This window comes from Trichechus manatus, unplaced genomic scaffold, assembly GCF_000243295.1.
Source record: "Trichechus manatus latirostris isolate Lorelei unplaced genomic scaffold, TriManLat1.0 scaffold00031, whole genome shotgun sequence".
NCBI lineage: Eukaryota > Metazoa > Chordata > Mammalia > Sirenia > Trichechidae > Trichechus > Trichechus manatus.
Window position 1 is genome coordinate 5,245,083 of NW_004443967.1, and position 21,370 is coordinate 5,266,452.

Consider the following 21,370-nt stretch of genomic DNA (forward strand, 5'->3'; position numbering starts at 1 on the left):
TCTATTCCCAAGCATCAAGTGACTTCTGTATAATTAAGGGCCTCAGGCAAAGAATCTAGGGTTTTGTTGTTGTTCCTGCAAGCAGCCGGAATAGGCACTCAGTCGGTGGGAAGAGGGTGAGTCAATCATGAAATTGCTTTTGTGAGGACCTACTAGAAGGCTTCTGGGGTTCCACTGATTAACTCCCACTTACTAATTCATTTAGGTGGCCTAATGCTGAGAGCAGGAAGATTCTCACCAAGGTAACTATGCCTCCACCCCGAGTTAGCAGTCTTTACTAGCTGCAAGCTGTCAAAGACATTCAAGGTGACAGAACACCTGCAAACAAGCTGTCCACTGCGGATTTATCAGCCTTTGTTTAGATCAACACTCCACAGCTATGATCTCCATTGCAATTTACATCAAGAACACAAGATTATGGCTTGTGTCCATCACGCCTGAAAATGAACCACCCTATAAATACAACTCTGATCATATTACCAGGAAAACAGCTCAGGCACCACCAGCTGCCTCCCCTAACCTGGCAGTGCCTCCTTCTGCCCCCACTGTTGTTCACACCTGCTTCTTCTTACCAAATTTGTCCTGTGAGTCTACGGAACCCAAACACGGGCTAGTCTCACTCTGACTGCAAATTCCACGGGCAGCAAGAAACACCATCCTATGGACCACAGAACATCTTAGAGATTTTGCTTCAATATTGTTCTATGTATATCTTATTGTCCCACCATACTACAAAGTACTTTATGGGTAAGAGTCCTCATCTTTGCGTCTTTTGATTCTTCTTCAGAAACACCCAACATGGTATCTAATATAATATTGGAAACACAACTTTTGAACTAAATTGAATCCTGCCTCAAACTTGGAAGGCTCCCATCAATTTCACTCATCAGTGACATCAGCAGTTCCGATGACTCAGTCACTCTTTCAAACCTAGGTATATCTCCAAACCATCAGAGGTGACAAAATAATGCATTTGGACTACTAGAAATTCCCTTTATCATCTCCTTCAATCGCCTGGGCTAGGTTTAAAAATTCACAGACCCTTTATAAAAAGATCTGGTGGCAATAGGGTAACCTTCATGCTAATACAGAATGTTGAGACTGTTTCAAAGCTTATACTAACTGTTTTAGAAATTCTCCATATTTACTTTCTTAGTTTATATGGCTTTGTGAAATTGGCATACACTCTTCTATATTAATAAAGTATTAGCTTATAGGAACCTAGTCGTTACATGAAGGGTTGTGCACCTACTGTTAACAGTTGCCAAGCTATTTTCTAACTCTGTCCCTTTGCAGTTTGATTTGGCTTAGTCCTTAAATTCAAAGCAGTAGCCCACATTGACTTGTAATACTTACTGTACCCTTATCTCTGGTGGTTTATGTAACAAGGAATCTAGTGTTTGAAAAGAGACTCACAGAGATAGTGGTAGTTAAAGGCTTACACAAGTTGAGAGCACCCAAGAAGTGAGAGGGAAAGCCTATGCCATTAACCCCTGAAAGATACTTAGCATTATTATGTGCATTTCTTAAAGACGGATTAAAGAGCCCTGGTGGCACAAACAGTTAAGCACTCGGCCACTAACTGAAAAGTTGGAGGTTTGAACCCACCCAGCAGCTCTGCAGAAGAAAGACCTGGTGATCTGCTCCCATTAGGATTACAGACTAGAAAATCCTATGGGGCAGTTCTACTCTGTCACACAGGGCCACTATGAGTCGAAATCGACACAACAGCACACAACAAGAACAGTTACAGTTACAGATTCTTCTCGCTCTTGCCTCCCAAGGCTTTCCTCATTTCCTCTTCTCCTCCTCCGACCACTCCTTCTCAGTCTCTGCCAGACCTTTAAATGCAGGTACCTCCCACAGACCCCATCTCCTTCCTCTATAAGGCCTTCCAGGAACAGAGCTCATCCACTCTCACAGCTTCAATATGATTTTGCACAAAGGATTCTCAAATCAGTCTCTCTCTCTGTGGCCTCTTCCCCCCTTCAGACCCTTCATTTTAGCTGCCTGCTAGGCAGACATAGCATGCCCATCCCAAACCCAGCATTTTCAAAACAGGTCCTATCCTCTCAGCTTCTCTGCCACCCCCTTCTCCAAAACCTTCGGCTATTTTTCTTCTATTCCCTCTGTCAATAAAGAGGTAACACCACTCATTCTCCCACCCTTACACCAAAATTTTCAACTGGCCACTGAATCCAGTCCATTTTCCCCAAGACATTTCCTTGATCCATTCCCTCCTCTCCCTTCTCACTGTCATTATTCAGATCCTGGCCTTCAGCAGTTTTCACACTCACGTATTAAAACCATTTTATTATAACATTGATTGTACCAGTGAAGAACTGGAAACAATCTCAATTTCCTTCAGTAGAGCAATGGTTCAGTAAACTATGGTACATCTAGCTTATGGAACTGGTATAATAAGAATGAATTAGATCAATGTCTATAACCCAGAGGGCTGTTCATTACATATTAAATGAAAAGAATAAATGTCACAGAGTAAAGAATTTTAATAATCCCATTTCTAAAAAAGTCGATGTATAAAATGATACTCGTGAAGAGTGTACTTCTTAGCTCAAGTAGATACAAGAGATTAAATGAGCAGCTCTCATCCAGAGGCAAGATGAGAAGGCAGAGAGGGTCAGGAGCTGGTTGAATGGACACAGGAAATCTGGGGTAGAAAGGAAGCGTGTGCTGTCACAGTACAGGGAGAGCAAGTAGGGCCACAAAACAATGAATGTATAAATTTTTGTATAAGAGACTAACCTGAATTGTAAACTTTCACTTAAAGCACAATAAGAAAAAAAAAAATTAAAAAAAAAAAAAAGTCTATGTATGTTTTTATGAGAAAGGAAATGTGAGTTAACAAAAAACATCCCAGGCCAGCCTAGCCCACTGCCATTGAATCGATTCTGACTCATAGTGACCCCATAGCACAGCGTAGAACTGCCCTATAGGGTTTCCAAGGCTGTAAATCTTTACAGGAGCAGACTGCCACATCTTTCTCCCATGGAATGGCTGGTAGGTTTGAAACATGGACCTTTCAGTTAGCAGCCGAGTGCTTAACCACTGCACCACCAGGGCTCCTTAACACAAACATAGGGTTATTAAATTGGTTATCAGAGGAGGATGAAGAATTATTAACTTTTTCTTTATATACCTAATTATCAATTCACTTTTAATAAGATGTTAAGAAAAATTATCCAAAACTTGGAAAAAAAGGTAAAAGGAGGGAAGCATGTTCTCTCAATGTCATATTGCAGTATAGCTTAACAGACCCACTCGAGGATTATTTCATTTTCCAGGGAACTGCATCTGTGTTGGATAAGCTCTTAGAGATGGCTTGGAAGAAAGGCCTGGTGATCTACTGTCAAAAGATCACAGCCATTGAAAACCCTACAGAGTACAGTTCTATTCTGACACATGTGGGGTTGCCATGAATTGGAATCAACTGGATGGCAACTGGTTTGGTTTTACTATTGACTAGGGCCCAGGGGTTGAGAAATTACTTGTTAACTTGTAGATTTTTGTCCAGTAGAGATGCAGATAATTTCTGTCTGGTTTTATTGTCCTGGTTCTTATAGGAAGGCTAATCAGCTTTATGGAGCCCTGGTGGCAAAGTGGTTAAGAGCTCAGGCTGCTAACCAAAAGGTCAGCAGTTCGAATCCACCAGACACTCCTTGGAAACCCTATGGGTCAGTCCTACTCTGTCCTAGAGGGTCGCTATGAGTTGGAATCGACTCCATGGCACACAACAACAACAATCAGCTTTATATTCAACCTAGCCATCTTATTCCAACATTCTTTCTTCAATTCCTTTCTAACCCCATTCGTCTTCATTCTGCTTTGAACAGTTTTACCATCCTGCTGGTTCTCTCATTAATGAGTCAGAGAAGTCTTGGATACAGGTTCATTCTGTATTTGTATGAGAGGCATATACTTAACTTTTTGAACATTACACTTTGAGAAAGCTGTTACTCTTTTAATCAAAAAATACCTAAAGACAAATGTCTAAAAATAAAAATAAAAAGCTTTGGTCTGTTTTATATTAACAGCTTAGCAAATACTCTTAGCTGATGGCACAAAGCAAAACGTTTACCTCCAAATTATCACTAAATCTCAATTAGCAAGGTCAAATTCCAGTAGGCTATCCTTAAATTTTTAACTCTGAGTGCTCCACTTACCTTTACTTTAGTTGAAAGTTAACATATGGCCAGGGAAAAGCATAAATTCCTTTCCTAAAAACATAGAGCTGCCAGCGGAAGAGATGAAATGCATTATTTCTTGATGATCAATTATTCAAAACACGCCCCACTTAAGGCCCCACTGAATCGGACCGGCTTTGCCATCACTCAGGCATGCCCATGTGCTTTGATGTTATGCTCTTGAATTTATCCTCTGCAAACCATGGAGCACAATTAGATAAGTAGGAATATGTACACCTAAGCAGGTTAATATACAACTGTGGAATTAGCAATAGCCATACTTCAAAATTCTAAATCTTAAAAAAAAAACAAAAAACAAATAGGAGCTGCCCATGGAGTAGAGGAGCCCTGGTGGCACAGGGGTTAAAGTACTCAACTAACTGAAAGGTGGGCAGTTCGAACCCACGAGCCACACCATGGGAAAAAGATGTTGGAAATCCTTTGGGGCAGTTCTACTCTGTCCTATGGGGTCGCTATGAGTCGGAATTGACTCGATGGCAGTGGATTTGTTTTTGGTTTGCCCACGTAGTAAAAATATCACGGAACAAGAGGGGAACAAAGTGTGGAGGCATCAAACAAGAGTAAAAACAGAACAGTATTTTCGTGGCACGAACAGGGCTGTGGCAGCAACTATTTTTTCCAACGTTCTAAAAAAAGCAGTTAACATTTTATGTTCCAACAAATTCATTTCAGTGACATTCTATCTGCCTGTCAACTAGTTCATATTGCCAAGATTTTAGAAGAATGGGTAATACTTAAAATTCTGCCCAAAGTTGGGTTTGGGGTAAAATGCAAAACATATTCTCTTCATCCACATGAGTAGACTGCACATATTCTTGCTGTGCTGTGGATCTCACGTGGGTTGTAATCAATTCATACTAGTAAGAGAGGGAGGAGCTGTTAGGCAAACATGACCGATGTTACCAATTTACTTTTTTTTTCTTAATAGGCTTTATTTTTTACAACAGTTTTAGGTTTACAGAAAAGTTGCACAGAAAGTATGGAGAGCTTCCATATACTGTCTTCACTAGCTGCCCTTTTGCAAAGTTTCGATGATTAACCCCTTGTATTGTTGTTGTTAGGTGCCCTGGAGTCCATTCCGACTCATAGCAACCCTATGTACCACAGAACGAAACACTGCCCGCTCCTGCGCCACCCTCACAATCATTGCTATGTCTGAGCCCACTGTTGCAGCCACTGTGTCAATTCATCTCATTGAGGGTCTTCCTCTTTTTTGCTGATCCTCTACTTTACCAAGCATGATGTCCTTCTCCAGGGACTGGTCCCTCCCGACAACATGTCCAAAGTACCTGAGACAAAGTCTCGCCATCCTCGCTTGTAAGGAGCATTCTAGCTATACTTCTTCCAAGACGGATTTGTTTGTTTTTCTATGGTATACTCCACAGTATACTCAATATTATTCACCAACACCATCATTCAAAGGCATCAATCCTTCTTTGGTCTTCCTTATTCATTGTCCAGCTTTCACATACATATGAGGTGATTGAAAATATCATGGCTGGGTTCAGGAGCACCTTAGTTCACAAAGTGACATCTTTGCTTTTTAATACTTTAAAGAGGTCTTTTGCAGCAGATTTGCCCAAGGGCAATACGGTGGTTTCATGGTGTACGCCTCATGGCAGGAGGCGCCCGTGGAGGCCTCTCATGGCTGTGGCCTGGGTTATACTCCCCTCATTCCCAGGTAAAAAGACCAGGTGATCCAGAATTACTACCTTTCTTTTTTTCTTGGTTGTTGTAAAAAAGAAAAAAAATTATATATATGTGTATATATATACACACATACACATATAAATAAATATATACATATATATATATAGGAGTCCTGGTGGCAGCAGTGGTTAAGAGCTTGGCTGCTAACCAAAATGTCGGCAGTTTGAATTCACCAGCTGCTCCTTGGAAACCCTATGGAGCAGTTCTGCTCTGTCCTATGGGGTTTCTATGAGTCATAATTGACTCGACGGCAACAGGTTTATATACAAATACATATATATATATATACACACACACACATATATATCTTACACAACATTTGCCAATTCAATGTTTTTCACATGTATAATTTAGTGATACCAATTACATTAATCACATTGTGCAACCATCAACAATATCCATTGCTAAAATTTCCATCACCATAAGCAGAAACTCAAAGCTCCCTACACAATGACTCCACCTACCCCCCCCCCCCAGCTGCTAGTAACCACTAATAAACTTTGGTCTCGACACATTTGCCTATTCTAGGTATTTCATAATGTGAGATCATATAATATTTGTCCTCTTGTGATTGACGAAGTACTACTTTTAACCCTCAGCCAGGTCAAAACCCTGCTTCTGTTACAGGAAGGGGAGGGGTGGGAAGCGGCAATCACTAACCAGATAGTAGACAAGTGTTTAACTTTGGTGAAGGGAAAGACACATACAATACAGGGGAAGTCAGCACAACTTGACCAAGGCAAAGCCATAGAAGCTTCCTAGACACATCCAAACACCTTAAGGGACAAAGTTACTGGGGCTGAGGGCTGGGGACCATGGTCTCATGGGACATCTAGTCAATTGGCATAACATAGTTCATAAAGAAAATGTTCTATATCCTACTTTGGTGAGTAGCATCTGGGGTCTTAAAAGCTTGTGAGCAGGCATCTAAAATACATCTGCTGGTCCCACCATGTTCAGAGCAAAGGAGAATGAAGAAAACCAAAGACATGAGGAAAATATAATTCCAAAGGACTTATGGACCAATAAAGCACAGCCTCTACCAGCCTGAGCCCAGAAGAATTAGATGGTGCCCGGCTACCACCACCAACCGATCTGACAGGGATCACAACAGAGAGTCCCAGACACAGCAGGAGAAAACTATAGAACAAAATTCAAATTCATAACAAAAAGACCAGATTTACTGGTCTGATAGAGACTGGAGGAACCCCCAAGACTATGGACCCCGGACACCCTTCTAACTCAGAACTGAAGTCACTCCGGAAGTCCATCTTTCAGCCAAAGATTAGACAGGCATATACAACAAACAGTAACACACATGAGGAATGTTTTTCTTAGTTCAGTCAAGTATACGGGACCAAATGGGCAACACCTGCTCAAAAGCAAAGACGAGAAAGCAGGAAGGGACAGGAAAATTGGACAAATGGACACGGAGAACTCCTGGTATAAAGGGAAAGGGGGAGAATGCTGACACATTGTGGGGATTGCTACCAATGTCAGCAAACAATTTGTGTGTAAATTTTAGACTGAGAAACTAATTTGTGCTGTAAACTTTCACCTAAAACACAATAAAATTAAAAACAAAACAAACAAAAAGTCCCTGCTTCTCCTTGTCTGGGACAGCGCTATCCCTGCCCCCTCCTCGGCTGCAAAGTACTAGAGCTGGGGGTAGGGTAGGAGCAGGGTACAGAATTCTCCCGTACATACTTGCTGTCCTCTTCCTCCATCCTCTACTCTAATTAAATTTTAAAAGGACTTTATTTCATCAAAGGTGTTATCCTATTCACCTCCTCAAACCCTCTCTTCATAGACAGTACAAAGTTTAGACTTTGACATAGTGTCTTCCCAATCACCAAAATTTCCATTAGCGTGTGGCGTCAGATTTCACAGTTTTTGCTCTGAAAACCCAAGTACTATGTGTTTGTAGTTCCCACACTGCAGCTCCAGCCCAGAGCTCAGAATAGCTCAACAGAGACCCATAAACAATAATGTGAGGGGGCAGCTTCCCACCAGAAATAACTACTTGTTAATGCATCATCCTGGAAACAAATACCATGCCTCAGAAAATATGGTGAAATAATTTTAACATTAGCTTCTAAATGCACAGTAAAATCAATCATCATTTCTGGTAAGGAAAGTAGTTAGAAGCTCAACCAGATGGTAAGATGGGTTCCCAAAGCTGGACTTACATTTAATTTGGAGGCTTCATGTGCAAACAATATTAACTATAGCCAGTTCAAGTAACAATGATACTACCCAGAATAATCTCTCTCACTCAATGTACCTGTTTCTTTCCATTTTAAGATTGGGCCTATAACACAAACACAAGCGTTAATGTCTTCCATAATAGCCTTGCTTACTTTTATAATCAGAAATATCAGGTTTTAAAAAATATTTAAAATAGCATGTTGTTGTTAGTTGCCATTGAGTCAATTCCGACTCACACGACCCATGGCATCAGGGCTGAAAATATGCACAAGAAAAAACGAAAGGTTGGCTATGCTTAATAGGACCTTGCTTATCCCAGAGAGGCATTTATTTCTCCAACAAGGTCACACATTTGAATTTTGGGTCCACAGGTGAATTTCACTTAGGCCTACCTCCTCTCCTTTCCTTGTCTTCTTTTCAGTTCCCGAAAGGTGAAGGTCATGTATCTTTGCCTTTTACGAACTCTTGGGCACCAGGGAGACAGCCTCAGTGAGAGTTACACATGTGTTTATAAATTGATTCTATAGGAAACTGATACAGGCACGGCTGCATCACATTTTTACCAGCAACCACAAAAAGCAGTTAGAATGGGGTTTAATAACACTCCTAATGGACTCTTTTTCTCCAGTCTTTCCCTCGCCCAACTCATGCCCAATCCATGTTAACTCCTCCTAGTTAATATGGCAAAAGCACTACCAATATCAAGTGGCTCTCCTGTGCCCTCTTGCATGTTAAGCCCCCAAGCCTTCTGAATGTTCATCTGACTCTTCCAAACACCAGTGCTTCACTTGGGTGAAACTGATCCTCCTGAGCACACCATGGACGCTCCTCCCACTCCCCCTGCCGGATGGACACTCTGCTCACCTCCTGCCAATTCTAACCCCACCCAACCTCCCCGACCCACCTCAGGTTCTACCTCCTGATGAAGCCAACAGCCTCCACTAGTCCACTCGGGCTCTGCTTCCTCGGGACTCAGAACAACTATTGACATTTGGCTCTTAATATATGTTGCCTTATACGACCCCATGGGGCCCTGGTGGCACAGTGGTTAAGTGTTTGGCTACTAACCAATAGGTTGGCCGTTTGAATCCACCAGTCACTCCTTGGAAACACTATGGAGCAGTTCTACTCTGTCCGATAGGGTCGCTATGAGTTGGAATTGACTCGATGGCAATGGGTTTTGTTTTGTTTTTTACTACTTCTGTACACTGCATTGTGATTATCTCCTCATCCTGACACAAGCTTGTTGAAGAGAGAGACCATTCCTTATGCTATTTTATATCTTCCAAAATACTAAGCGAGATGGAAAAACACTATTCCTTTCCTCCTGTTTCATGTTGTTTTAAGCCAGGCTGGTTCTAGACAGTGTGGGTGGAGCCAAGTTCTTCTGCACAGCATAAGATAAAGGGGATGACTTTGACTTTGAGCCAGTAATCCTCTCTTTGCTCCTGAAAGTGCCTAATTGGCAACAAGATAGTGGTTTCAAAGTAGTAACTCCACTCTCCTTCTAAAGTCTTTTGTCCTTTAAGACTCTTCTGAACTTCCTTAGCAACTGAAATTGACTGCAACTTAACAACTCAACAATTTCAATTCACATGTGCTATGTATAATAGGGTCAGACAATGCTTTGCTTTGTGTTTAGCAATACCATGAAGGCCTGATGACAGAGAACAGAACTGTGATTTAAGGTAGATGAGAAGAAACTAGAATGGAATCACAGGGGAGCAAGAGGTATATTTAAAGGTCTGGGAAAGATCACTTCAAAAATAAAGTACATAGAATTGGAATTAGATCGAAGAAAAAGAGGTCAGGTTAATAATGGTCTTTAAGTGCATGACAGGTTATTTTAAGGAAATCAGTGATCCACTCTTTCCCATCTAAGGAGGACAAAATGGGGAGCAGTTTGTTTTACAGGTACCAAGAGGTGTAGGTTAGATAAGTTTATAGCTGTAACTATAAAGATGATCACAATCAGAGCAGGCTCCTGAAGGAGACTGTCCTGTATCTTTGGTTAGAAAATAGGTGTGCTAGGATAAATGGCCTTTCTACCCAGGATAGCAAGCATATTTATCCTATGGACCTGTGCAATGTGATCATGTCAACCTCTTGACCTTAGTTATCTTAGTCTTAGTCATCTAGTGCTGCTATAACAGAAATACCACAAGTGGATGACTTTAACAAACAGAAATTTATTCTCTCACATTCTATGAGACTAGAAGTCCAAATTCAGGGTGCCAGCTACAGCGCACGGCTTTCTCTCTCTGTCCCTTCTAGGGGAAGGTCCTTGTCATCAATCTCCCCCTGGTCTAGGAGCTTCTCAGTGCAGGGACCCTGGGTGCAAAGGACATGGTCCGCTCCTGGTGCTTCTTTCTTGGTAGTATAAGGTCCCTGTCTCTCTGCTTGCTTCTCTTTTTATCCCTTGTAGGATAAAAGGTGATGCAGGCCACACCCCAGGGGAACTCCCCTTACACAGGATCAGAGCTGTGACCTGAGCAAGGGTGTTGCGTCTTATCCTAATCCTTTTTAACATAATCTAATCTTGCCTCATTAACCACAGGCAGAGATTAGGATTTACAATGTATAGAAAAATTACACCAGATCACAAAATGGAGGACAGCCACACAACACTGGGAACCATGGCCTACCCAAGTTGACACATACTTTTTGGGGACACGATTCAATCCCTGACACCTATATATCTAGGTCAAATCGCAGGGGTTACATTGCAATAAAAAAAAAAAAAAAAAACATTTCCCAAAGTTGTATTTGGGAAATAAGATATAAGTATAATGAGTTAGTTCTTATAGCATATAAATTATATAATACAATTTTAGTTTTAAAAACTCAGCTACACACAGAAAACCCCTTAATCTGTATATCCAACTCCACTTTCCAGACACACATGTAAATACTTGTGCTTTTTCAGTGCACATTTTCTTTATGGGATGACCCTGACCTGGTAAACATTTTACAAACCCTAAGATGGCAGAAATAGAAAGTGCTATTGGAGATGGAGGAGCCCTGGTGGTACAGTGGTTAAGAGCTTGGCCGCTAACCAAAAGGTCAGCAGTTCGAATCCACCAGCCGCTCCTTGGAAACCCTATGGGGAAGTTCCACTCTGCCCTATAGGGTCACTATGAGTCAGAATTGACTCGATGGCAATGGGTTTTGGGGTTTTATTGGAGATGGGATGTTCTTCCCAAGCTCTTTCACAGAACCTAATCTTTTAAAGTAAGATGCATTCTTAAAAATGTATATATATTTTTTACCTTATTGACATTAGTAGAAGTTGTAACTTGAATTTTCTAATAGTTTTAGATAAATATTTAAAGAACAGTTTTGATGTTCATGGGCTCTCTTGATGGATTGAACATTACAGATTAGAGGAGCAAAAGATTCTTAAAAGCTATCGAAAGGTATCGTTTTCCACACACCCCTACCCAACACATGTCTAAGACTCACATTGCTAAATGACAACAGTCTCTACTAAACATAATTCTATCTGAGGACCTCTGCCAATGCTACCTCAAGAAAAGAGCTTACATGAGATGACTTTTTTTTACTTTACACAGACACCCAGTGTTCAGAATTCTCTTCAAAACTATGTGACTACAAATAATACATAAAACTAGTTCTATGTCTGGAAAGGAATGAAGTTACTAGATTAAGGTTTAAAACCCTGTCTTTCAAATGGCAATACGAACATCAAGGTTCCAGTCATTTCTGATAGAAAGTTTACCAACCTAAGGCCAAGGTTATCTTTAGCCACACCTCCTGTCCTCAACATTCACAGCCTTGAACAAGGCAGCCCCTAACCTGGCCACAACTAGCACGATCCATCCTTCCAGGCTTGGGAAGGTCATTCAGTTTTCTGGTGCATCCATGCTTTATGTTCATATCTTATCCCCTCCTTGCCAGCATCCCCAGACCCTGAGCTCTAGGTGGTCTCTGCAGCCTCTGACTCTCACTGCACCTGAGGTCTGGACCACTTACCTGCACCTGTGCTGCTACCATCCTGCTTCCACTCACGAACACCTTGTACATGAGCACTTCAGGGGTAGGTACTGTGTCATTTGTATCTTTTAACCCTCCTCTATAGCCTAGCAGAGTGAATAGATGCTCTATAAACACTACATATAGTAAAGATTTGAAGATCGTCAAGCATCAACATTCACTGGTTGATTTACACAAAAATTAAGTTGTAGTAAGAAAAGAATGCAAATCTGCTCTTTGGAATAATGCAGTCCATGTAGTTGGCTTTATTATAAGGAGGAATTAAGTGGTGATTATATTCTTATCCTTTATATGTCAGCGCAAGCTTCTCTTCCTGGAGGGTGGGGTAGAGTGAGGGTACCTCTGCTGATCACCTGTCCCCCCACCCCCGGCCCCTCACACTAAGATCCTTCTGTTGCACACTCACATTATTCATATAGCTTCTTCCGTTGTTGTTGTTAGATGCTGTTGAGTCAATTCCAACACACAGCGATCCCACGTGACACGGTATAACTGCCCCAGAGGGTTTTCGACCAGGTCTTTCTCTCATGGGGCCCCTGAGTGGGTTCAAACTGCCCACCTTTCAGTTAGCAGTCAAGCTCTTAACTGTTGTGCCATCGGGGCTCCTTTAGCGTCTTCTACTTTCTCTTTATTGCATTGATCACAGTTGTTAGTTCATATTTGTGTGATTATTTGAGTGTCTGATTAATATCCCTATGAAGCCAGAGATCATGTCTTTAACTTATATTCCCAGCGCCTAGCACAGAGCCTGTCACATGATGGGCACTAAAAAAATATTTGTTGAATAAACAAATGTTACTATTTACACTCAGACTATAGTATGCCCTGTAGGTTTAGCCAGGGGTTTTGTCATTGTTGCATGGATGCTGGTAAAAGACACAAAACTCTTAGATCAGAAGCAAAAGATTTTCTTGCTCACAGCACAGCAGGCAGCATGAGCTTCATATTCATACTGGTTCTATGTGTCCCCCAAGTCCCATGGGGCCTAGCTGGAGATGCTGTACTGCAGTGGGTTTATGTCACAACTGAGGAACCCCGAGCTTAGGAAACCTCAATCCTTCATAATGAGCTTCTCGCAAACCTTTGCTCCAAAGGGAGTCGTTATCTTTATTATACTGGACAGCAAACAGATCTGCCCTCTGCTCTGGAGGGAAACACTATCTCTATCTTCCAAGGCTGTTTTGCTGTACAAACATTCTCGAAAAGATAATTCTGAACAAAGGCTATCAGTACCTCGGCGCACAAGAGACGCATGGATAATTGTCTCCCAACAAGAGTCAAAACTGTTAATCAGTGTATTCTGGAGAATTTATGTGCCTTTATCCTGTTCCAGTTTGGAATTCAAAACTATAAATATTATATTTATTTGTCTAGGTAATACATGGACATGGTATAAAATTCAAAAGACAAAATACTCAGGATTATCTTTTCATAAAAAAAAAAAAAAAGACAGCACGAGAACGGTTTCTCATTTGCTGTGAGAACGAAGCACATTTGTATCATACTTTTCTTGCATCCTTCTTAAATATGCCTTTTAATTAGTTTCCGAACGACTGTTGTTGTTGTGTGTGGTCACGTTGAATCTGACTCATAATGACCCTATAGGACAGAGTAGAACTGCCCTGCAGGGTTTCCAAGGCTGTAATCTTTCTGGAAGCAGACTGTCATGTCTTTCTCCTGCAGAACTGCTGGTGGGTTTGAACCGCTGACCTTTTGGTTAGCAGGCGAGCGCTTAACCACTGTGTTGCCAGGAATCCTTTCTGAATGACTAAGATTCTCTAAATAGGTACAAAAGATTTAGCTTAACTCTTCGGGGATATAAGAAACTGCTTCCATTTTTTCTGGTGCTTTGTCAGTTTCTTACTTGAGCTTCAAAATAACCCATATCTAGTCTGCCCACACAAATCCAGATAAGAAAGCTACGGGTCAAAATCAGCATGAAAAACTAGGCAGCAGCAACAGGTTAACCAAGAGCTACATAAGAATAGCTTCCAGCATAAATTCACTCTTCTGTTACATCCACCAGGCAGACATGTAGCTCAGTAATCCATGACAGATCTCTTCACTTACACACTATCTTTTCAGAAGATAATGTTGCCAATAACCATTGAAGGACATATGTCATACTAAGCACTTGATAAATCTTGTTGATTAGGTATGAAATTAAAAACATTCACTGATAATACTCAAGTTCCGAAGTAACATATGGTTATTTTTCATTCATTCATCAATTACTTTAGTCATTCAGCAAATACTTATTAAGTATCTACCTTGTCAGGCACTATTCTAGACACTGTGGATACTATAGTGAACAAAATAGACAAAAATCCCTGGCCTCAAGGAACTTCCTCTCTAGTAGAGGTGAAGATACGGAGCCCCAGTGGTGCAACGGTTAAGCACTCAGCTGCTAACTGAAAGGCTGGCAGTTCTAATCCAGCCAGTGGCTCTACGGGAGAAATCCCTGGCAATCTGCTTCCATAAAGGTTACAGCCTAGATAACCCTATGGAGGCAGTTCTACTCTGTCACATGGGGTTGCTATGAGTAGGAAACCAACTCAATGGTGCATAGCAACAACGGGGTGAAGAAAAATAAATAAAATATGTTAAATAACAATAAGTACTAAGGAAAAGAAGATAGAGCAGGGAAAGAGATGTGATGTAGGGGTAATTGAAACCTTAGATACTTGGGGAAAGGCTCACTGAAAACAGAAAATTTGGCTGGATAGCCCTCTTGATCCTCTGGGCAGCCTCACTGGTCTTTTCTAACCACTCTAGAAACTTTCAGAACTTTCTAGAAAAGAAATGGATCTACAGCATTATCGTGAAAAAATGCTTGAGATAACAATTATAATGAACCATTCACATTTAAAGAGATACTTAGAAAGCTAGACATTTATAAGGCGTCCCTTATTAGAAGTCATTCTGAGGCACTGGTGGTTAAGTGGTAGAATTCTCGCCTTCCATGTGGCAGACCCAGGTTCGATTCCCAGGTAATACACTTCAGGCACAGCCACCACCTGTCTGTCAGTGGAGCTTGTGTGTTGCTTTGATGCTGAACAGGTTTCAGCAGAGCTTCCAGACTAAGAGAGACTATGAAGAAAGGTCTGGCAATCTACTTCTGAAAATCAGCCACTGAAAACCCTATGGATCACAACAGTCTATTCTGCAACTGATGACGGGGATGAGGCAGGGATTTGGTAGCATTTAGGTCTGTTGTGCATCGGGTTGCCATGAGTCAGGGGCTAACAGCAATAAGTCATTCAACCCAGAGAAGAAACCTGCAGATATCAACACAAACGCATCCAATGAATGTCTCTCGTTTGTTTTCATGTTTCTTATTCTCCCATAGAGAACAATGCAGACAAAATGATACCCTAAAAAACGATCACATCCCTGGAACAATATCCCAGAATTCACTAATAACATTAAAACAACTCTTTTATGCTAATGGGACGATTACCACTAATGAACAAGAATGAAAAACCAAACTCTTGAGTACTGAAGACAAAGAACAGCTCCATCCCGAACCCTGCAGCCACATTTTACTCCCACTGGATAATTATAAGGAGTAAAAGAAGCTTTGGGCATCTCCTTTTCATTTAATTTTAGAGTCCCTCCATTAATTAAACTCCTTTCCTCATTTCATCACCATATGGGTACATTTACCAAGGTCAGGAACGGGAATTAGGTTCTCCTTCCTTCAGATGCTGGCATTCTTTAGTACTCAGTTCCTGCCTTTTGCCCTTTCCCAGGGAAATTTCACATATAATCACAGCTTCAGCCATTATCCAGATGCCAAAGACTCCCAAACCCTTCTTCCTAATACAGAACACTATCTCTTGGCGGTAAGCATACTGGACTCTGGATGTACCACGTGCACTTGACCTCAGCGTGTTCCGAACTGAACTGTTATCTCTCTCCCCAGCACCATCCCACCAAGTTCTCCTGTGTTTCCTTAGTTGGTGACAACTCCATCCATCCACCCAGATAGTCTAACCAGAACGTGGCTCCTTCTTCACGCCTGACATCCACTCAGGCATCAGATCCCATCAGCCTTAACTTTAAGTTTCTCTTAAATCTATCTCCTAGTCCCTATCACACCTGCTGCTACCTCACATTATTTCCACCTGGACTACCTTATAGCTTCCCTCTGGGTCTCCCTGCCTCCAATCTGTATCACATACACCTCTTCATCACAGCACTTTTTATACTGGGTACCATAAATGTTGCTTATTTATATGTCTCTCCAAAGACCTCATGAGTTCTCTGAGAGCACACAAGGTGTTTTGTCTCTTCCTATCCTCAGCACTCAGCATAATATCCTGTATATAGTATGTGTTAAATGAACATTTACCATCAGATCCAAAGACGTCAGATATTTCAGGAAGTAAGATGGGTTCACCAACAAAATTCCTGCTCACCAACTCTAATCCTGTTATAGTTGAAACTGTGAAGTTACAGAATCTGAAAACTGGTTAAAGTTTATGCCATGCACTCTTTATTTCCTCCCCTGTAACCCTCTCCTACCTTTGTACTCCTCTAGTTCTTGTCTAAGATGTTCCTCGTCCTTTTTCCCCTCTGCTTTGAAAAACTCATTCTTAGCAAAAGAGTTCATCTCTGCTTTTAGTTCTCCTAAGTACTTGCCTTTTCGGCCTTTCTTTCCAATTGTGGAAAGCAACCTCTGGCCCATTGAAAAATCAGGAGGCTTTAGTAACATGTATAGATGTGAAGGAGAGTGGAGGTGGGAGGGAGGGGAAGAACTTGAGGGAGAAATGCTGGCTGGTCCTGAAACCACCTTAAAACCTGAATGTGCCTCATGTGCACTCAACCAGCGACCAACCAACCATAAGCCAAGCTTGTTTTGGTATGTGTTCCCACCCCAAATCCTCTGTCCCAGGCCATCAGCTCAGAATCTGTACTTGACAACTCTACTTTGTATGTAATAGGAAGAAAACAAAACTGTTCTTTTTTTTTTTAAGAATAAGCTGCAGTCTGGGTCACTTAGCGAGCCCTGGTGGGACAATGGTTAAGCGCTCAGCTGCTAACCGAAAGGTCAGTGGTTCGAACTTACCAGTTGCTCAGTGGAAGAAAGATCTGGCAGTCTGCTTCCCTAAAGATCACAGCCTTGGAAACCGTATGGTGCAGTTTACTCTGTCTTATAGGGTCGCTATGAGTTGGAATCGACTCGCCGGCAATGGATTTAATCGGTTCTAGGTGTCGCTTGGGCGGGGAATAAAATGGTATTCCTCAGGCAGAAGATTGCTGTTTCTTCTGAAACCATCATAACAGACCATGGCTTCAAACCAGGTCGTTCTGGTTCAAACCCCTGCTAAGAATTTGCATTTCCACCCCAGATATACTGAATCGGAATATACAGTTGAATAAGATCCCCCAGGTGATTCTTATGTATAACTTCCCAGGAACTTGTTAAAAATGAGCTGTTCAAAGCCCTATAATAGACTTATAAAGGGTACACTAAGAAAGTTTAAAGTCCCAGTCTGCCAGTGTGTGACTAGGATGGAAGGGAGAAGGGTCTTTGCAGAGAGAGGAGCCCCACCAAGATGGCGGCAGATGAGGTTCTGAGTAAACATGAGAAATGGCCCTTGCCAATGAGATATTTTTTGTGCTCCAGCACTTGAAGCCTGCTGTAAAGTCTGCGGAACACAGCAGCCTTGAATGAGTGTTACTTTAGAAAACGAAGGAAGAGGAAATGGCGCCCAGTGTGGGATGAAGCAATGCAAGAAGCATAGTGCTCACAAGTGGAGACCATTTGGATCTGGCAGGAATTTGGAGTGAGAGAGGAACAAAAGAGTGCAAACCTTTAGGAATCTCTAGAACTGTGTTGTCCGATTCAGTCGCCACCAACCACATCTGGCTACTGAGTGCTTGAATGTGGCTAGTCCCAACTGAGATGTGTTCAGCGTTACTATGAAAAAAAGCATGTCAAATATCCAATAATTTTTATATTCATTATGTGTTAAAATGATGTTATTTTGGATATACTGGGTTACATAAATAAATTATTATCAAAATTAATTACACCAGTCCCTTTTTACCCTTTTATCTATTAGAAAATTTAGAATTACATATGCGGCTAGTATTATATTTCTGTTGGATGACAATGCCATAGACAGTACTCAAGGGAAGAGACTTGAACTTCTGATAGTATGGGGTACAGGGAGCTTAAAGCACTTTCTTTAGGTATTAAAGGAAAGGGTGACCCTAGAAAGTTGGGGGTACGAGACAGTAGAAATTGGCAGATTCAGTGTAAGAAAATACAAATTTATAAGAACTAATGACTTATTTATTTTAGTAAGGTTTTGTTAAATTGGAAAATGATTCCTACAAATAGCAAGTGCTCTTAAAATATGATTCAATTTATTCAAAAATTCAACTTTTCAGGAACACGTTTATAAGCACGAAACAAAGTATATGGTACAACGTTTCAACAGGTATAGTCGTTCCTTAGATTTAAACTAGAACAAGGGAACAAAAAACAGGCAAGAGAGCTTCTGCCTCACTGGGGATAAATTATCGTGTCTTCTAATAACTTGATGTGTTGAACAGTTGGTTGCCCAAATCTGAGACTAACACTTTGTAGTTTCAAGTAGAAATGGAAAACACACAGAGCTGCAGTCACTTCTGGACTGTATTCATTTCATATCAAATAACCCATTAGACATGCCTCAGGAGTTTATGAGCAAAAAATAAAACAACATATAATGTCTGACTCCAAGTTAGTCAAACTATACATAACCAGAAAATACGTTTTCTTCAACATGCTTCCTAAGATCTAAGTGAGTGCCTCTGGGTTCTATTTTATACATGTAGATGCTCATGTATATATAGAATTTGCCAACTTCAGATACGGGGTGATTTAAAATAAGATGCAGTCCAGTCTCTCTGTTTTATGGCTGAGGACACTGAGCCACAAAGAGACAGGTCGCTTCCCTGACATCACAGGGCTGCTTGACGGCCATGGCGGGATGCAGCCACACAGCGTGGCAGCAGTCAGCACCCTGGGTGTGACCTCGGCCCTGATGTTTCTTTGGGTTGTCTGAAGGCTGGGGATTTATACTACTTACTCACAGAGGTTTTCAGGAGGATTGAGTGATCGCTCTATGCAATGCGTATCACAGCGTTTTGTAACTACTCAGTGAGAGCTAAGCTGGTGCCCTCACTTTCGCTTCCACCTTCTGACCCAGCAAGTGTTTTGTCTCCTGAAAGGTTGATGCTCAGTGGAAGCAGCAGCTGTGGGCTCTGGAAAAGCCCCAGCCCCTTCTTTGTTAACATATTGGAGGGTCAGGAGGCAGCCTGAGTCTTTGGGCGGTGCAAAAGGTTAAGGCGCTCAGCTGCCAACTGAAAGGTTGGAGGTTCAAGTCTACCCTGAGGCACCTCAGAAGAAAGGCCTAGTGATCTACTATTTAAAAGTCAGTCATTGAAAACCCTACGGAGCATAGTTTTTCTCTGACACACATGGGGTCATCATGAGTCAGGATCGACTCAATAGCCGCTGTTGTTTTACGCAGCCTGGCATCTGCTTGAGAGCCTCCCTGGCATGGACAGAAGGCTTAGGATGGTAATGCTGAGTCTTTGTGACCTAAAACACTCAAAATTAAACAGGATTTTCAGGGATGAAGGTGGTTACCATGTGCGGGGTGTGGACTAAAACTACAAAGCAAGCACATAGCCTCTTCCCTCTTCCATCTCTCTTCCTCCACTTCAACCCTGTCCTGAGCCCTCGACACATCTCCTCATGCAGAGCTACCCAGATGTGCCTTCGGCTCAAGTATCCTAATTCTCAAATCAACACACAAGAACCATTCTCTTCTTCCCTTTTACCCCACTCAGCTATGCCCTGGCTCTGGAATAAGAGGTCAGCATATTTCACACCAAGATGCCAATAATGATAAACCCAAAAAGGAGGGCTTGTTAATGGAAATCAACCTTAAATTGGTAGTTTCTGGGATGGGGGAGGATTTTTCTGCTTGAAGGCTTCCCTAGTGTTCTTGCTTAATTCCTACTTCTCAACACGCACACACACCCACGACATACAGACACACACATATCCCACCACACACACACACAAACACATCCACCACATACATTCACCACACCATCACACACACACTACACCACACCCACACCCACACCAGATACACATCATACCCACACACACACACACACCACACACACACATGCATACAACACCCCACACATACACCATACACACACATACTACACATACGATACACACACACACAAACCACACACCTACATACCCACACACACACGTCATACTCTCTCTCTCACACACTCACACACAGGAGCCAGTGACTTAGCATCCCAATCTTACAAGCTTTCCAACCCTCCTGTAACTGGTGGGTGTTGGGAGGAGGTTACTTTGTGATGAGTCCCTCGTTCATCAGAGGAAAACAAGTATGATAGAGCGCAAAACATAAAACTGCCTTTGTACCGCTCTGCCACAATGCTGGGCCCTCCTCCCCGGACCAGGAACCTCAGGGAACACCCGCACCTGTGCACCGCTGGGCTGGGGGACTCGGTCTCCCAGTTTACCCCCTTGAGTCTAATCGAACCCCAAAGTAGAGGTAAATAATTCCAGGGCTTCTGAGCACATTCACTTATCATCCCATGACCCGGGGTGGAGTTAAGGTGAAGGAGCAGACCCCAAGGCAAGCACTGACTGTCACATGCCGCTAAGCCAGGAAGCGGGGGCACCATACCTTTGCAGGTGAAACATTTGATGTGGAAATGCCTGGTCTGGACTCGAAGCACTTCACCCTTGCACGGCTCCCCACACTTATGGCAGTGAATGACTGGCTTCTCTGATGGAGGGGCAGCGTCCTGAGGGGGGGCAACTGAGAGAAAAACACAAGGTTCATGTGAGTAGAAAGCATTCTTACAAAAGGGGTCATTACGGGGGTCACTATAAGTATCCCCATAATCTGGTATCAAATGATCCACATATTCACTTAATAGGCATGACTTCAGCATCGCCCAGGCCATGACCGTGGGGTACACACATAAATAAGACAGACGTGGCTTTCACAGTCCCAGGGGAAACCGCTGGGCTTGCTCCTCTGTGGAGCCCTCCATCTCTCCCTCCTCCCAAACTCCTCTAGTACTTCATCAGGACTACATGTTGGGCAATTAAATATACGGTCTTGTTTGCTTCACTATTTTATGTTCTC

General features: G+C 42.1%; 1 protein-coding gene across 3 annotated transcripts in view; it reads right to left on the reverse strand.

The window, feature by feature from the left end:
- ABLIM1 (actin binding LIM protein 1) overlaps nt 1–21,370 on the reverse strand; it is a 186,796-nt gene that overhangs the window by 133,461 nt on the left and 31,965 nt on the right. For 2 of the 3 annotated variants that reach the window (XM_023729976.1, XM_023729975.1), the window contains exon 1: nt 20,903–20,982. Coding sequence is in view for 1 of the 3 variants with exons in the window: in XM_004374865.2 (XP_004374922.1) it covers nt 20,903–21,037 (135 nt within the window). In the remaining 2 variants the exon portion in view is untranslated. Of the gene's footprint in view, nt 1–20,902; nt 21,038–21,370 lie in introns of those variants that run through there. The other variant, XM_004374865.2, reaches the window with a different exon arrangement.